General features: G+C 37.6%; 1 protein-coding gene across 1 annotated transcript in view; it reads left to right on the forward strand.

Moving 5' to 3' along the window:
• The window catches only part of SYTL5 (synaptotagmin like 5), a 153164-nt gene that overhangs the window by 77230 nt on the left and 56390 nt on the right, over positions 1 to 19544 (forward strand). Inside the window, exons 4-6 of the mRNA XM_027875540.1 lie at positions 5890 to 6005; positions 8767 to 8872; positions 11099 to 11233. Of these exons, the coding sequence (XP_027731341.1) occupies positions 5890 to 6005; positions 8767 to 8872; positions 11099 to 11233 (357 nt within the window). The remainder of the gene's footprint in view (positions 1 to 5889; positions 6006 to 8766; positions 8873 to 11098; positions 11234 to 19544) is intronic.

Genomic DNA, 19544 nt, shown 5'->3' on the forward strand with positions numbered 1-19544 from the left:
GATATCTCAGTTTGATTTTGTAGACTTTACCCGGTTATATGACTTGTTCATCTTAATTAGATTGTAGCAAGAAAGTTGAGCCAGAAATTCTCTTATCACACCCTACTGAACAAGACAAGCTAGAATTTCTTATGATTTGTTTTTATCCCTTTTTTTTTAGTAACAAAAGACACAGAACAGATCCTAATTTTGCACATTTCCAAAAAGTGCATTTTGCCCATCCTGCCACATCTTGTAGCATGGAATTATGGGGCAAGAGGAAAAGAAAATAAAACTTTAAGAATCATCTAAAAATATAAATAGCCTCTTTGAAAGAAAAATGGTGGTGAGATTTTAGGTTCCAGTTGAGTAGGGGAGGGACAGGGCTTCTTTATTCCTGGGTACAGAAGAGTTAAGCCCAGAAGATTCTGGCATTCATGACCATATAGTCAAGCTTGTTGTTTCTTCATTCCATCACTCGAAAAAATCCTGACCAACACCAACACCTCCAGTCCCCTATTTAGCTGGCCGGGTTGCCCTGAACATCCCCCAAACATGGGGTTTTTTGCTCAAGGGATCATCATTTCAAGAATGAATTGTAACTGACTAAGTAGAGGCCAAGTCTCAAAGTGCTTACTTCTCTTGGACTCCCTGGAGCCCAGGCCAGGTGGGGTGGGTGAGGTACATAATGCTGGATTTCCTGAATGATCAGTGAGGTGGCAGGATATTTTGATGCTAACTGGTACTAGGGGACCATGAGATGGATATGAGTGGTGCACTGGTGTTAGGCTGGGACAGCAGTCTATGGGGGTTGACTACCACCCACCTTGGAATGATCTTCATTGGACAGCTTCCCTATGTTCTCTAGCCTTAGGATGGGGAAGCAAAGAGCCCAGATATATTCAGTTCATGTGCTCTCTCCCAGCTCCCTAGCGACTGCATCATGGAATCTCAGAGAAACAGGCAGCAGGATAATAGGAAATTGGATGGTACCAATATCAGACCTTACATCCAAGACAGCACTTGGAAACAGAAAGTCCTGCAGAGTCTGGAGAATTTCCTTATCTTCCATTGGCTGGCCCTGTAGTTTTGATGGCAGGAACACAGGCCCCTGCTCCCTTTTCCCCCAGTAGTTGATACCATGTCCCTAGATACAGAGGTGAGTCTAAGTCCTCAAGTGGCCTTTGCTTTCTTCTAGTTCTTCCAAACAGGAATTCTGTTTGGGTTTTGCAGATATATCCACAAGGGCAATTGGGAATCCCTGAAGGAAGCAGCATATTCTGGGATGTGACTCTCTGTGTGTATTTATTAATTTGTCACAGTACTATGCTCAGACCTGGAATTCTTGTATCTGAGAGATTCTGTGGTTACTCACTGCACGAAAATGCTTCTGGTATTGGAATAGATTCTTCTCCAACCCAAATAGGATGTGGTATCAAACTCTAATAAAAATGGATCCCAATGTACAAAAATATTTATAGCAGCTCATTTCTGGGGACAAATAATTAGAAATTGAGGGGTGATACCCATCAATTGGGGAATGGCTGAACAAGTTGTGGTATATGATTTTGATGGAATGAAATGATGAGCAGGATGTTCTCAGAAGAATCTAGAAAGACTTGCATGGTCTGAGGCAAAGTAAAATGTACTGTGTACAAAGTAACTGCAATATTGTGAGATGATCAGCTGTAAATGGCTTGCCTTTTCTCAGCAATAGAACAATCCAAGATAGCTGTGAAGGACATGATGAAGGATACTATCCAACCCCAAAGAAAGAACAGATAGTATCTGAATACAGATTGAAGCACACTTTTTTTTTTACTTTATTTTTCTTGAGTTTGTGTTTTTTGTCTGTTTTCTTTCACAACATGACTATTATGGATATCTTTTGCATGACTGCATATGTATAGTCTATGGTGAACTGCTTGCCTTCTCACTGAGGGTGTATGGGGAGGGAGGAAGAGAGACAATTTGGGACTCAATGTTTTTTTAAAAATTTTTTATTAATTTATTTTGATTTATCAACAATCACTTTCATAAGCTTTTGAGTTTTAAATTTTTCTTCCCCTCCCAAAGACAGCACACAGTCTGATATAGACTATGCATATGCATTCCTATTAAACACATTTTCATATTAGTGATGTTGTAAGGAAGAATTAGAACCAATAGGAGGAACCACTAGAAAGAGGAAACAAATCAAAACAGAAGAAAAAATTAGTAAATAGTATGCTTCGATCTGCATTCAAACTCCATAGTTCCTTCTCTGGATGTGGATAGCATTTTCCATCACGAGACCTTTGGAGATGTCTTAGATCCTTGCTTTGCTGAGAAGGGCTAAGTCTATCAATGTTAGTCATCACACAACATGGCTGTTGCCATGGAGAACAACGTTCTCCTGGTTCTGCTCACTTCACTCAGCATCAGTCCATACATGTCTTCCCAGGTTTCTCTGAAGTCTGCCTGCTCATCAATTTCTTATAGTAATAGTATTCCATTACATTCATATACCACAACTTGTTCAGCCATTCCCCAATTGATGGGCATCCCTTCAATTTCCAATTCTTTGCCACTGCAAAAAGAACTGCTATAAATATTTTTGTACATGTGGGTCCTTTGCTCATTTGCATGATCTCTTTGGGATACAGCCCTAGAAGTAGTATTTCTGGGTCAAAGGGTATGCACAGTTTTATAACCCTTTGGGCATAGTTTCAAATTGCTCTCCAAAATGGTTGGATCATTTCACAACTCCACCAACAATGCATTAGTGTTCCAATTTTCCCACATCTTCTCCAAATTTATCATTTTCCTGTTTTGTCATGTTAGCCAATCTGACAGGTATAATGTGGTACCTCAGACTTGTTTTGATTTGCGTTTCTCTAGTCAATAGTGATTTGAGCATTTTTTCATATGATTATAGATGGCTTTAACTTTTTCATCTGAGAACTGCCTGTTCATATTCTTTGACCATTTATCAATTGGGGAATGACTTGTATTCTTATAAATTTCACTTAATTCTCTATATATTTTAGAAATAAGGCCCTTATCAGAGACACTGTTGTAAAAATTTTTTCCCAGTTTTCTACTTCCCTCCTAATATTGGTTGCATTGGCTTTGTTTGTGCAAAAACTTTTCAATTTAATGGAATCAAAATTATCCGTCTTGCATTTTGTAACATTCTCTGTCTCTTGTTTGGTCATGAATTCTTCTGTTCTCCATAAATATGACAGATAAACTATTCCTTGCTCTCCCAGTTTGCTTATAGTATCAGCCTTTATATCTAAAACATGAAACCATTTTCACTTTATTTTAGTATATGGTGTGAGATTTTGGTCTATGCCTAGTTTCTGCCATACTCTTTTTCAGTTTTCTCAGCAGCTTTTGTCAAATAATGAGTTCTCATCCCAGAAGCTGGGGTCTTTGGGTTTATCAAATAGTAGATTACTATAGTCATTGACTGCTGTGTCTTACATACTTAACCTATTCCACTGATCTACCACTCTATTTCTTAGCCAGTACCAAGTAGTTTTGATGATTGCTGCTTTATAATACAATTTAAGATCTGGTATGTCTAGGCCACCTTCCCTTGCATTTCTTTTCATTAGTTCCCTTGACATTCTGGACCTTTTGTTATTCCAAATGAATCTTGTTATTATTTTTCTAGCTCTATAAAATAATTTTTTGGTAGTTTGATTGGAATGGCACTGAATAAGTAAATTAGCTTAGGTAGAATTGTCATTTTTATTATATTAGCTCGGCCTACCCATGAGCAACTGATGTTTTTCCAATTATTTAGATCTGACTTTATTTGTGTGAAAGGGACTCAAAGTTTTAAAAACAAATGTTAAAAGTTGTTTTTACATGTAACTGGGGAAAAATAAAAACAAAATACTAAAAAGAAGAAAAAAATGGATTCTATCAGGCCACATATTGACTTAGAAAACCACAAATTCACATTATCTAGGTTATATTGTATTTTTACTTATTTTGTTAAATTACATTTACATTTTAATCTGTTTCTGACTACTGGGAGTTTTGCAAGTTTGACACCTCTTGTGTGGAGCAGCATTGGTCTGTGGTTTTAAAACTTAGCCATGTCAACCAGGCAAACTCTCTGGCCCTTAGTTTCCATAATTTTTAAATGGAAGAAATAACATTTGTACTAACTCACATGATTGTGACAAGGAAAGTACTTTATAAACTACAAAGTGATATATAAAAGTAAAGCATTTACTAGGAAAGTTATAACAATTGAAGCTTTTCTTATCTTTTCAGATTTACAATATACCATTTTTGCATTCTAATTCAATTCAATTCAACAAACATTTTTAAGTACCTACTGTGTGCCATGCATTGTGCAATTCTAATTATGCACTTATGCAATTCAAAGGCAAAAATGAAAATAGTCCCTACCTTTAAGCATCTTGATAATGGTGGTTGTGGGGTGTATACAGATAATGATATAAAAAATACCAAAAAAAAATACAAAATAATTTTAGGCAGAATACAAATAACTGGTGGGGGGATCAGAACAGCCCTCCTGTAAATGAGATGTGAGAATGTATCTAGGGATTCCAAAGAGCATAGATTAGTAAGGAGAACATTACAGGCATGGGAGACCATCTCTGAAAAGGCACAGAGGTGGGAGGTGTAGAATAAGGAGAAAATACTATAAAATTAGTATGGAAAAATAGATTGGAGCATGATTGGAGCAAATGATCCACTTTTATTGTTAAACACAGGAGTTTGTATTTTATCTTAGGGGCAACAGGGAGCCACTGAAGCTTCTTGAAAGCAAAATGACCTAGTATTTGGGGAACATTGATTTGGCAGCTACATAGAGAATTGATTAGAGAAGGGAGAGATTGGAAGCAAAAAGACCAATTAGGAAGCTATTGTGATCATCCAGAGGAGAGGTGATTAGGATGTGATCTAAGGCAGTGATCACGGGAGTAAAAAGAATGGGAAGGATGGGGAAGATGTTACAGAGGCAGAAAGTCTTAGCAAGTGATGGGCGGGGAAGGGACTGAGTGAAAATAAAGATAAAAAAAAAACTAGGATGGCTCCAAGGTTGTATACCTTGGTAACTAGAAGGATGGTAGTACCTTTGGCTGAAATGGGGAAATTAGGAAGAGGTGTGGGTTTAGGAAAAAACACAATGAGTTCCATTTTGGATATGTCAAGTTTGAGATGCCTATGGGTCATCCAGGTGATAATGTATAGAAAGTAGTTGGTGGTACAAGAAGAGAGCTCATGAGAAAGATGAGGCTTGCAGCATGTATTCTAGGTACAAAGCACAGAAGCCTTAGAGTTCATCTTATGTTTGCTGGATTGAATCGAGCCCCTGCTTTCCTTCTTGCTCAGAATAATTATTTATATTTGGTTTATGTCAATTCATCAATAAACATCTATTATCTACCATGTGTTAGAGGAGACCCAAAAAAAGAAAGAAAAGAGAAAAAGAAAAAAGAAAAGAAACAATTCCTACTCACAAGAAGCTTATATTCTATTTGAAATTGCTAAAATCCAAATTCTGGTTCCAGAGAGTAATTTTTTGGCATCCATGTTTATCTCGTATTAGGCTTTGGCCATCTTAAATGGTTTTTGTTAGTTGGCTACGTATTTGAGAGTTAAGAGTCTAGCTAGTAATATGGAAATATGTTTTGCATGACCTCACATGTATAATTGAAATCAAATTGCTTACCTTCTCAAGGAAGGGAAGGGGGAAGAAAGGAAAGGAGAGAATTTGAAACTCAAAATTTTAATAAATGATTGTTAAAAGTTTTTTACATGTAATTATGAAATATTTAATAAAATACATAAAAATAATTAAAGAAAAAAAAGATCTAGCCAGATGAACTCATCCCATTCTACTGTTTCCCCACACACTTCCCCCCACCCTTCCTTCTACAGGCAACTTAGGATTGTAACAGGTGAATGGTTTTTTGAAGAACGGGCAAAGCGCTTCAAACAAGCCAACATTCTGGGAACAGATGTTGTCAGACAGTCCATTCTAAGAAGGAGTCCAGGTAATTAAACATTTCGAATATTAATTTCAAGAAAATAATCATAAAGTTAGCGGGCTTGGTTTGTTACATTTTCTGTTCTACAATTAATGAACACAGAATTGAATTTCTTTTATCACTTAGGTGATCTTAAAGCCTGAAAGTATGAAGTGTGCCAAATGTTTCCCCTCTTAAATCTTCACTTCATAGCAGAGAAGAAAGTACCAATATAATAAATCTGCTGTGTTTCGATGTGTGACACACTAAGATTTCAAAATAGGGCATTTGTCATCTTCATGGTTTGATTTCTGAAACCCTTTTTGTCCTCAATATATTCTCTAATATTTGACTTTAAGGGCTCCTCTCTTTGAGAAATGTCAAAATACAACATCTGGAATTTAGAAAATCCGGAATAGTTGGTGATGATTACCAGGAAAGGATTCTTTTTTTTTCTTATTTTTAGGCAATTGGGGTTAAGTGACTTGCCCAGGGTCGCACAGCTAGTGTCAAGTGTTTAATCTGAGGCCAGATTTGAACTCAGGTCCTCCTGATTTCAGGGCTGGTGCTCTATCCACTTTGCCACCTAGCTGCCCCAAAAGGATCCTTTGATTATGGAAATATTTACCACCAAGTTCCTTTAGAAAGAATCCTTCCTTTACTTTTAAATAATATCTAAAATGTAATCTGGTTGGCCAAAAAAAACGCATTTAAACTTTCTTCCCAAAAGTATATTTCCTATATAAAAAGAGGAATACTTGTAGTAGCAGATGGATCATATCCCTTAAATTTATCCACATGATAATCATTCTTTTTCTTATGTAAGAGCTGATCATCCTTGTAGGAATAATGTGCTCAGTGGTCTGAACAAATTCCAGTGAGCTTTCCTGGGGTAGGTCTTCTAATAAAATGGCAGGAATTTAGCATGGTGCCAAAAAAAGACCAGAGATGGGTAAGGATTAAGTTCAGCAGCCAGTCATTATAACTTCTCTTAACAAAGCTTTCCTGCTTACCAAAGTGGGCCCACAAGCCATCAGGCAAATGCCAAGGATCCCTTTTGGAAAGGCTGGTTTATGGATCCAAAAGCTGCATCCAAAGGATCCTAAAATTCCTGAGGGAGAGATGCAGGGCAGGAAAAGATCAAACTGATATACTTCTTCTGTCCTTTAATAACTGCCCTACCCAATGGAAATGAACTTATAGGCAAGAGGATGACCAGTACTCTACAGAGTAGTGGCAAGTGGCATATCTCCTGCTTCATTTTCTTTTCTTTTTAAATTTTTTTCTTTTTTAAAAAAAGTTTACTTTAACAAATACCAGTAAAATTAACATTTCCATATACATAGTAGAACGGAAAAAGATTGCTCGTGAAATTGTTAATCTCTTATATACAGCGTGTTTTTTAATGCATATAATAAATACAGTATATAACTTTCAAAACTGTCTTACTTCTCTAAACTTCCTTCTGTACTTCCTTTTTTTCTCTTCTGTGCAATTCAAAGTATGCCTCAATGACCCTCTTTTCTTTCTTTTTTGTCAGTCTTAACTCTAGTCTTCCTTTTTCTCTCATCCCGTCCCCACTCCCAATTGAAAAAAGAAAGAAAAACAAAACTCCTGCACCAAATAAGCATAGACATGCAAAACAAAATACCACACTAAGCATGTCCCAAAATGTGTCTATCCTTCTGCTTTTCTCAGTATATTGTGTAGCTCGGCTTATACTCAGTCCTCTGGAATCCTGCTTGGTCATTGAATTGATCAGAGTTTTTTAGTCTTCAAAGCTGTTTTTCTTTACAATGGTGCTGCTGTTGTATAAATTGTTGTTCCCAGTCTACTCACTTCACTCTGCAGAATTTTATCTTCCCAGATTTTTCTGAAACCATCCTTTTTGTCATTTCTCATGGTGCAATAACATTTCATTTTATCTAGTTAGTTTTCCAGGTAAGTAGGATCAACAAGCATCCCAGACCTCCTCTGTTTATTCTAAGGTCTGTGTGGAAAGAACAGAGTTTTTCTACCAATGCTGTAATATCCATGTTTGGATCTCTGCAGTCCCACTATTCCTTCACCTATGGGCTGGTCCTGCTTTAAGCTGTCAAGTACAATGAGAAGCATCCAACTGATTCTTTGCTGTGATTAGTAATCACTGTTACATGAACTGATGCAAAGTGAAGTGAGCAGAACCAGGAGAGATTGTACATGATAGCAGCAATACTGTATGATAATCAGTTGTGAATGACTTAGCTATTCTCAGCAATACAATGATCCAAGACAATTCTAAAGGATTCAAGATGAAAAATGCAATCCACCTCCAGAGAAAGAACTGATGGAGTTTGAATGCTGATTGAAGCATACCATTTTTCACTTTCTTAATTATATCATATCACATTTGGACTCACCCAGTCCCACAGCAAAACCCAATGTGGGTTTTTTTAATCTGTGTTTTCTTTCACAACATGACTAATATGGAAATATGTTTTGCATGATGGCACATATATAACCTATGTCAAATTACTTGCCATCTCAAGGAATGGATAGAGAGGGAGGGAGAGAATTTAAAAAATCAAATGTCAAAAATTACTTTTACATGCAATTGGGAAAAATATTAATAAATAAAAGTAATCACTGTCTGCCTGACAAAAAAAAAGAGGATCTCCCAGAAGGTGAAAAACCAGTAGCAATTAAAATATACTTCTTTAGCATAAACTGACCTATAAGTAGACTAGGGACCCATCCTCATTCTTTACCATCCTCTATTTTCTATTTTTGCCTCAAAATAAATGGAAAGTTGAAGGACGACAAAACCAAGAGCAAGCCCTCCAGGATGCTCAGAAGCCGGATGCTTCGGCTTGCTCAGGGCAGAAGCCCACACCAGATGGACCCAAGAAGAAGGGGTAAGAAACAAGGCATGACCTTTTCTAAGCAATTGTTCACATTTTAGCCCAGCTGACCATAAAGTGTTGCCATTGCAGTCTCTTTAAGAGTGGCTTCAACTAAATGTTTCATGGCAGACTAAAGATACTGGGCACTGAGCACTATTCTGCTTTCAGTCTGCTAGGAAATGAAGCTGCACTTAGTTTTGTTACTAGATAAGTAATACCAGACCACAGACACTCACACATACACAGAAGAATTATGTCACATTTGGGCTCACCAGTGCCACATCAAGAAAGGAAGAAAAGAGAGCCTGGAGATTCAATCTGCTTGGGCCACTGGAAATATTTCAGAAGGAAAACTCATTGTTTACAATTTAAAAACAGCACTTAGCAAAAGGCTTCATTTTATACATTGTTACAAGATAAGGCAGGGAGAAACATCAGCTGGCACATAGAGAAGAGTGTCTCTGTGGGGTAAGGGAGCTTCTGCAAATACGTGCCATTTCCTATGAATACTTAGAGTAAACAGAAAACACAACGTACAACTGGAACCTGTAGCTGTGTTTTGGGGGTGGGGCAAGTTTGATGTCTTTTATGGGAGGGAATAGAGATTTTCTAATCTGTTAATCTGTGATTGGTCTGGGGGAGTCTGCTTGTCCTTGAAAAAGAACTGGAGTAAAAGAAGGCAAAACGTAAATGAAGATATTCTCAGATGGAGTTATTCATGATAATGATAATATGATAATAATAGCTAGCATTTATATACTGTTTGCTGTATGCCAGGTATTGTGCTAAGCATTTTACAATCATTGTCTCATTGAACCTCACAACCACTCTGGGAGGTAGGTGCTATTATTATCCTCATTTTACAGATGAAGAAACTGAGGCAAACAAAGGTTAAGTGACTTGCCCAGGGTCACAGAGCTACATATCTGAAGCTGGGTTTGAACTGGTCTCCCTGACTCAATGCCCAGGGCTCTATTAACTGTACCATCTAGCTGCTATCTAATATCAATTTTTTTCCTTTTGCAGTTTAAATATTTGACACAGTTCATCCTGCATAATGCTCTGAATGTCAAATGTCACACTAATGCATTATATAGTTACCCAAAGTCACTTTCTGCCAACTGGGGCAGAAAGAAGCTGTGGAAGCTATTTTAGCTGTAAGTCAGCTGTTATGGGCTATTTCCCTAATATCTCCTCACGGTCAGAGGGCTCATACTCCAAAGCCATTTTTAGTCAAGGGTTAGCAACCATGGGCCATATTTCATTCAGAAAGAAGCTACCAAAGAAACAAAGGAAACCATCATTCTGGTTCAATTACATTGCCTGAACACTTGCTCCCTCCTCCTTCTCAGATTGTTTATTTAATTCTGTTCTATAAACACTTATTAAACAATGCAAGGCATTGGGGAACTGGAACTATCTAAATAGATAAAGCATTTACCCTAATCTCAAAGAGCTTACAGAGAAGACTGGTTTATTAATGCTACACGCTTCTGATCTTACTTCATGTAGAAGATGAGTGCATTATTGATAATTATGGTGTTGCCAGTGATATTATAAATAGGAGTTAGTGTTATTATTATATAGCTGCTTGTAGACCTCAAAACTAGAACTGTAACTAGAGTATGACGTGGGGTTGGTGGAAGGAAATAACTGGGGATTTTCCTCAGGGTACCAAGATTTAAAGGGTGCAAAATTTTAAGAAAAACATTCCTCTGGCATCTAGATTCTTAAGCACCCATCAAGCACAATTAATTAAAATAAAAAACCATTAAATCTAATTTTTCTTCTTACTCAAGGGAATTTGTCTCAGTTACTTCTTGTATTTTCATGACATGAATTACAAAGTTGATTTGAGGGCCATTTTGTGCTGCTTATTCCCTACACCCAAACTGTTAGTTCCTACTTTATTCAAACATCTCTGATACAATGTGCATCCTTCCAACAACCAAGACTGGGCTCTGGTCCACCTCTAAGATGAAAGAGAGAGACCAATGCTCCTTTTTCCTTCCTCCTCAGTTGCTGGCCACAATGAAGAGACCAGAACTCCCTCTAGCCCTCTCTTTGTCCTTTGATAGAAGTCAGACTTTGTTAAAAGGGGGCTTTCCCCCCCTCAGAATTATTACTCTAATATTGTTGCAAAGAGGATTGAAAAGTGTTCTTCTCCTTTAGAACAATTTTGGGATTTTGTTTTAAAATTTTTCCTTATTTTATCTACTTTTTTGAAATCAATTACAGATTTCTACTTAGCAAGTTCAAATCAGCAACCCGAGGGGAAATCATAACTCTGAAAACTGAGAGTGGAAGGAGCTACAGCTTGGACCTGAACTCTTCTCATTTTCATAACCCAAGGTCATCATCTGGTTCTGACAGGTAAAGAACATGCACATTTAATAGTGCTAGAAATTAGGCATAAAATTAACACTTTTCAGAACAAGGAGGACTTCCAATAACTCAATTGTTGACATCTAAGACTTTTTATTGTCCTAGAACCTTAACTAATTCCTAGGGTACTGATAGGATTTGTAGTAGTTGAAGCTGAAAGATTTTTTATCAAAACTATAATTAGTAATATGTGACCTGAAAAATTCTCTCAAGGACACATTCATCTGGACTGGGGGAAGTAAAGGGCATCTCGTAACTTCCTATTTTAACTTATTAGCAGTTGCCACCCAGATATTAAACTCAGTTGTCTAGGTTGCTGAAAAAGTGCTGTCAGCATCTTCAATATTTCAGCACTCTACATAGAAGCCCCAGTTTGCCCTACTCTCATTATAGTTCTGTATTTTATTCTTGATCAATCAGTAAACATTTTTAAGCACCTACTGTGTGTCATGCACTATGCTAAGTGCTGAGGATACAAAAAGAGTTAAAAGGCAGCCTCTGCCGTCAAGAAGCTTACAATTTAATAGGGGAGATAATATACAAACAAATATATAAAAAACAAGCTATGTAATATATATATATATATATATATATATACACATACACACACACACAAAACAAGGATAAATAGAAAATAATTGACAGAGGAAAGGCACTGAAATTAAGAGGAATTTGGGAAGGATTACAGTAAAAAATAAGATTTTAGTTGAGACCGAAAGGAAAGCAGGGAGGTCAGTAGTCAAAGATGTGCAGGAAGGGCATTTCAGGCATTGGAGACAGCCATACAAAATGTCCAGAGTGGGGAGATAGAGTGTCTTGTTCATGGAATAGCCAGGAAGTCAGTGTCACTGGATCAAAAAGTACATGTTAGGGAATAAGGTATGAGAATACTGGAAAGGTTGGAAGGGACTAGGTTATGAAGGGCCTTGAATGTCAAACAGAGCATTTTGTATTTGTTTCCTATTCAGTTGTGATTATAACAACGTGCTAGGCCACACCCTGGGAGAAAAGCTTTTTTTATGGCTTAGAATCCCATGGTGTAGCCTAAATGGGGGAACCTATAAAGAAAGGAAATGTGTTCTTCATTGACTTCTTGATTCTTTTGTGTATAAAGTTCTCAAAAAAGAAGCCTACCTAGCACCATTATATTTCACCAGTCTTACAAAAAAGTATTTAGAAATAAAGCAGTAGTTTTTTTATTATTATTATTATTATTACTATTTTCAAAAAGTGAATTGATCCGCAGCCCTACTTCCTTCCTCCCTCTGACTTTTCTCCACCTCCTCCTATTCCACATCACTAAGGTGAGCATATTCTTGAAATGGAGACTCTTTAACATTCCCTCATGAATGCAGAAATCAAAAGAGACAACCATAGTCAGTGGGCAAGAGGGACAGAATGCATTGCCTTTATTTTAAGTCAAATGCTTCATTCTTATAAATCCCTAGGGACATAGTCCAATGCCTAGTCTCATAGCTACTGTGTGATGAAAAGCAAAGAAATCTGCAGTTGTTATTCATCAGGGTCCACGGGAAGAATCCTTTTGGCTAAAAGAGATAAATGGTCATTTGTCCCCCTGAAATGGCTGTCTGAGAGGTAGGATAATGGTAGTGTACAATTGAGAAAGTCTAGTTTTTCTTGTAACTTCTGCAAATGCAATGGTTCTTCTCTGGCATCTATTACCTAACATCAGGTAGCAAGATTCCCTGCCTTGAGCACCATTTTCTACTTATTTTTCAGCAGTGACATACCATAATTGCCTTTGTTCTTCTAAGGCCTATCTCTTCTTTTTCTTTTCTTAGAATTAGATGGTATGCCACACTATGCATTGAGAATCAAAGTCATACATGCCATTTCTCGCTGTAGGAGTGCCTTCCCCAGACACAGTCCCCACAAGCAAGTTATAAGAAATAACTGAGGCTGTAGAGTGGAAAGGTAGCAGGAAAATGGGATAATTTTCCCCAGAATTCAGGGAAGAGTTTCACTACTTGAGAATTCTATGGCATTTTAAATTTCTATCACTGTAAACTTGAGAGGAGGATGGAAGAAAATGAAAGGGGGGAAAAAGTATGAGAAGTTAGTATTTGAAAGGGACAGAAGAAATAAGAGAATGGAGTGGAAGGAGGGTCAGTCATGGGATGGCTAGCATTGAGTTGAATGGAAGGGAAAGAGTAACAGGATACCTAGAATACCTTTTATTCCTTTTGCTATTTCCTCTGGGAAATTTCTCAGGATCCAGTAATTCTGCCTGGAATAATTATCTAGATTACAGTATTAAAAAGAAGATGAGAATCCAGCAAAAGAGACAGCAAAGATTTTAAACCTTTGTATGATCTGGTTGCCGTGGCCTGAGAAACACAGCCTTCTAGGTCTATACATACACCCATGATAAGGTACTAAACTGCTTTAAACAGTAGATGTGCTCATAAAAAAAAGACTCACCCTGTTAAAAAAAAAAAAACTGGACAGGATCCTGTTAATGATCCTGTGAATAAAACACTTTGATATACATTTCAATGATTAAACTGTAAAAAGGAGAAAGTGTAAAAAGAATGAATGATAGACTGCATTGTTAAGAAAAATATGTTAAGGAAAAAATGGTGAAAAGTGGATTAGGTGCTGTTTGAAAATCAGAGCGCTCAGCACTTTCTTAGCAGGAGTGCAGGCCATATTCCCCAACCTGAGAACTATATTCTTCAAACTGCTGTGTCCATTATCCACCTGGCTGGATTTGCTTCTCATATTTTATCAACTGCAGAGCATAAGAAACCATCAGTTGGAGGATACAAAGCACAAAGTACTGGTATTTCCAAATACTAGTGTTTTTTTTCACAGAATACTGAGAGGCTGTCATTAGTTTAGGAGGAAAAAACAGTCTAAAGATTATCTGAATTTAATAAGAGGTTTCTATGACAAATAAAATGAGAATATTTTTGTCAGGGAAGAGAAGATAAAGAATGTCAGAAATTCTAGGACTGGAAAGACTTTTTGGAAGTGTTTATATCACTCACAATACTAAATACATACAGACATACATATATGTGTGAATATATAGACATGTATATATACACGTAATACCTCATTTTATTGTGCTTCACTTTATTGTGTTTTGCAGATATTGTGGGATTTTTTCCCTTAATTGAAGGCTTGTGGTAACCCTTTACTGGGCAAGTCTATTGGTGCCATTTTTCCAACAGCATGTGCTCACATTGTGTCTCTGTGTTACATTTTGGTAATTCTGACAGTATTTCAATCTTTAGTAAGCCATAACTTTTTTGATCTGTTTTCCAATATATACTTTAGTATTATATTTCTACCTCTTGACCAAAACCCCCAATGATATCCCAAGATACTGACTCTGAGATTAAAATTTCATCCCTTTACTTATTTAGGAAGGGGTAGGAATCTAACTTTCAACATTCATTACATTTCATTACTGAAAAAGTTGTTTTTTTATCAATTCTGATACTAAAGTCTTTTGAGTTAGAAAGTATTTTGGATATTTTCTAGTATGACCTTATTTTAAGAAACTGAGTATGTTTCATACCATCATACCATATCATACCATACTATGATGCAACTTAAGACTATAAAGCACAGATTCAGAAGGACCTTAGAAGTCATCCAATCTACCCATCCCTCATTTTATAGATGTAGGTGGATTCCACAAGGTTACGTAGGTAGAGGTGGCATGGTGTAGTCAAAAGAGCATTGATGGTATACTCAGAAGACTTGGGTTCAAATCATGCATCTGACACTCAATACTTGTGTGATCTTCGGCAAGTTGGTCAGTAAACATTTATTAAGCACCTACTTTGTGCTAGGCACTGTGCTAAACTCAAGAGATTCAAAGAGAGGCAAAAGACGGCCCCTGACTTCAAGAAGCTTACTATCTAATGGAGTAGACAATCTGCAAACGACTGTGTACAAACAAGCCACATAAAGAATAAATTGGAGATAATCAACAGAGGGAAGGCTCTAGAATGAAGTGGAATTGGAAGAGGTTTCTTGTAGAAGATGGGATTTTAGCTGGAATTTGAAGGAATCCAGAGAAGCCAGGAGGCAAAGAAGAGGAGCATTCCAGTAACAGGGGACAACCAGTGAAAATGCCAGGAATCTGGAGAGATGTATAGTCATCCCTCAATATTCCCAGGGGTTAGGGGTGCAGGACCCCTGCAAATGTGAAAAACCATGAATAGCTCTAGGATCGACCCCAAACCTTTATTTTTAATAATTTTGATCATATTTATTCAACACACAAAACAAGTAAAACAACATGGTACACCCATGAAAAGGCTGCGGTTCTACACAAAAAAAGTTTAGCATCTCGCACACTCTACAGAGTCTTCTCAGTTGTTGCTTCATGGATTTCTTTCTACGAGAAACACAAGATCCAGCAATCACTAAGGGAGAAAATCATGTGACTGTGTCTGGATGGCAGAGAGACAAAGTGGAAGCTGGTAGTTCTTTAACACGTTGAAACTTTAAATGAAATTTGGTTGTTTATGATAAATTTATGTATGTATATTTATGGTAGTAAATGATAAAATAGATTAATAACATACAGTATTTATGTATTTGTGGCTTACTACTTTTTTTAGTTTTGTTTACATATGTGTGTGGTCTGTGATTTTTCACAGTACGGTGTACATCTCCAAAAATTCCCATTTAATTATTAACCCTCCACTCACAAATAACCAAAACTGCAAATGTGAAACCCGAAAATGTCAAAGGATGATTGTAATTTGTTTGAAGAATGGCAAGGAGGCCAGTTTTACTAGATTGAAGAGTATATGGGAGAGGGGTATGGTAAGATGTAAGAAGCCTGGGAAGGTATGGGAGGCAGGTAATAAAGGGCTTTGAATGCCAAATAAAGGATATGCATTTGATCTATGAGGTCTGGGAGCCATTTGGAGTTTATTTATTGGGGTGTGGGAGACAGAGACATGACCAGATCTACACTTTAGGAAGATTCCTTTGACAGCCAAGAAGATAGACTGGAATGGAGAAATACTTTTGGTGGGGAGACCAACCAGGACTATTAAAGTAGTCTAGGTCTGAGGTGATGAAGGTCTGCACTAGAATGAGAGCATTGTCAGAGGAGAGAAGTGGGGCACATCTGGGAGATATTACAAAGATAAAATCAACAGGTCTTGGCAACAGATTGGGTATTGGGGGTGAGAGAGAATAAGGAGTAAAGGATACTGTCTAAACTGTGAGCCTGGGAGGCTAGGAGTATAGTAGCACTTTAGACAGTAATAGAGAAGTTTGGAAAGGGGAAGGGCTGGGGGAGGGGGAAATAATGAGTTCAGTTTTGGGTATGTTGAGTAGACATCTCATCTACAAGACATCTAGTCCAACAGGCAATTATAGATGAGAGACTGGGGATCAGTAGAGAGGTTAGTGCTGTGTAAGTAGATCTGAGAATCATCAGCATAGAGATGATAGTTGAGTCATGTGAACTGTTGAGATCACCAAGTGAAGCAGTATAGAGGGAGAAGAGAAGAATGCCCAAGGATACCCATAGTTAGCAGGATTGAGCTGAATGAAGACCCAGCAAAGGAGACTGAAAACGAACAGTCAAATAGGTAGGAGGAGAATCAGATGGGAGTGATGCCCTGAAAGCCTAGGGAGAAGAGGGTATCAAGGAGATGCTATATAGAGGTCAAGAAGGATGAAAACTGATAACATGCCAACATTTTTAGAGATCAATGGTAACTTTGGAGAGAGCAGTTTTAGCTGAATGATGAGATCAGAAGTCAGACTGTAGAGAAGAGAGTGAGAGGAAAGGAATTGGAGGCATCTACTGTAGAGAGCCTTCTTAAAGAGTTTAGCCACAAAAAGGAGAAGAAATATAGGATGATTGGATCAAGTGAGGGTTTTTTGAAAATGGGGGAGACACGGACATGTATATAGGTAAGAGGGAAGCAGCCAGTAGACAGGGAGAAATTGAAGTCATTTTGTATTTCTGGTTCTCATTCAGTTTCCTCATCTGTACAAAGAAGGTATTAAACTAAATGGCCTCTGAAGTCCCTTGCAAATCTAAACCTATTATCCTAAGACCTGGCATTTGAACCTGGTGCTCTGGCTCTAAACCTAGTGCTCTTTCCAAGGCTCTACATTTTTATGGATAGGATGCAGCAGAGAAAAAATTCAAACTGTGAACCTCTCATTCCAAAATCTCCTGCTCTTTCCACTACCATCTCTGGATTTTGTTAGGAAAACACTCAGAAATGCATTTCAAATGGGTAGTGACTGATTGCTACAAAGAAGCAAAGGAGAACATGTATGTGTGTGTATATATATATATGTATATGTTTATGTATATACACAAACATACATACATATACACACATATATAATTTGTGTGTATATACACATATATGTGTGTATATATATATATAGGAAATGAAAAATGATACTTTGCATTTTAAAAAATCACTTTACTTATTGACAGACTAGATTGTTTCATTTTCTGTTTTTCCCATTACATTCTCTATCATGTGGCTTGATTATGAATTTGTTACTAGTGAACGGTCCAAATTTACCTGTGAAGTTTTTTTTCCCCTTCTCTCTTCCCTCCTCTGAATCATACCCAGCACTTGTTCATTGCCCAACAGGAAACCCAAGACTGATGTTCACAGTCTCTCTGAAACATCCTGAATTGTTCTTATTTGCTCTGAATAGGATGCCATGGACCTCACTAGTCAGAACAGCTCTAAGGCTGCATCTTGTTCTGAATCTAAACACTGCTCCCCTCTAACCCTTAGGAAACCTTCTCTGTTGTCCCAGCCCCTGTCGTCAACCCTGATGACTGTTTGTAGGTTTGAGTAGAGCATTTTTTTTAAATCAGTTCTTTCTGCAAAGTTGAATCCATTGCACCCATCTGCATTATCAATTGTTACATCCTTTCTTTGTTTCGAAAAATTGAAATGATTTTTACATGAATGTGTGATTACTGCCATCCATGGAGGGAAACTTATAAACTAAGGAGAAAATGTAACACTAGCCACTATCATTAGCAACTGAATATGGCCTAGCACAGGAAGGCATCTCACAGACCCTAGAATCAGTGGCACAGAGCCAGACAGCATTACTGCACTTTATGAAATTTTGGGTAAAGGCTGTAACTATTGGCTAGTTTGTACAACAAATTTATTTTCCTCATCAAACTGAAATGTCTAATTCTAAGGCTAGCACATTATTCTATCAATCTTATTCCCTAATGTAGTTTATGACATTATTTGTCATTTAAAAGGGTGAGTAATGAATCAATTAATTCCTTGTAGGCCCTTCCCCTGTACTTCAGGTACCTGGCCCCTTAAAAACTATAGTCCTTAGGTACTTGTTTAGGATAGACAGGGATAACTGAGATAGTTGAGGACATAACATATGATCTGCTCACCTATACTTCTTTATATTTTACAAAAATAAATAAATTCTTAATAAAGAAAACAGCTGGAGGGGCAGCTAGGTGGCACAATGGATAGAGCTCTGGCCTTGGAATCAGGAGAACCTGAGTTCAAATTCAGCCTCAAACACTTGACACTTACTAGCTGTGTGACCATGGGCAAGTCACTTAACCCCGACTGTCTCGCCAAAAAGCAAAAACAAAAAAAAAAGAAAGAAAGAAAATAAAAGAAAACAGCAGGGCACACTGGCCACACATCCCTACTCCTGGGGAGGCTGAGGCTGATGGATCTCTATAATTTGGGAGTCCTGAACTGCATTGGGCTAACCCAGTCTGGTGTCCCCATCCTCCCCACTGACCAACACCAACATGGTGAGCCTCCCAGAGGGGATGGGAGCATTGATTAGCCTAATTGGGGAGAACCTGGCCCAGGTTGAAAATAAAATTGGTCAAAGCTCCTATGAAGATCAGAACAGGAATTGGCATCTATAGTCTCTGCTCTTTCAGCATGGGTGAGGTGGGAAAACCAGGAAAGGAAAGGAGAGAAGAGAAAGAAGGGAAGGGAAAGGAAGGGAAAGGAAGGAAAAGGAAGAAAAGGAAAAGGAGAAAGAAAGGAAAGGAGAAAGGAAGAGATAAGGAAGGAAGGGAGAAGGGAAAGAAGGAGAAGGGAAAGTAGAAGGGAAAGGAAGGAAAGAGAAAGGGGAAGGGAAGGGAAACAAAGGAACAGAAGACAAGAGAAAGGGAAAAGAAAGAGAAAGGAAAACAGCACACATGCTAAGTAACTTTTTTTTTTTTACCAATAATGTACAATTCCATAGTAGAGTCAAGGTTAAAAAGGAATACTAACTCCCAAGTACAAATTAACTATCCTGATCACTACTTAATTTA

This window comes from Vombatus ursinus, unplaced genomic scaffold (assembly GCF_900497805.2).
Source record: "Vombatus ursinus unplaced genomic scaffold, bare-nosed wombat genome assembly UNPS02014809.1, whole genome shotgun sequence".
NCBI classification, from domain to species: domain Eukaryota; kingdom Metazoa; phylum Chordata; class Mammalia; order Diprotodontia; family Vombatidae; genus Vombatus; species Vombatus ursinus.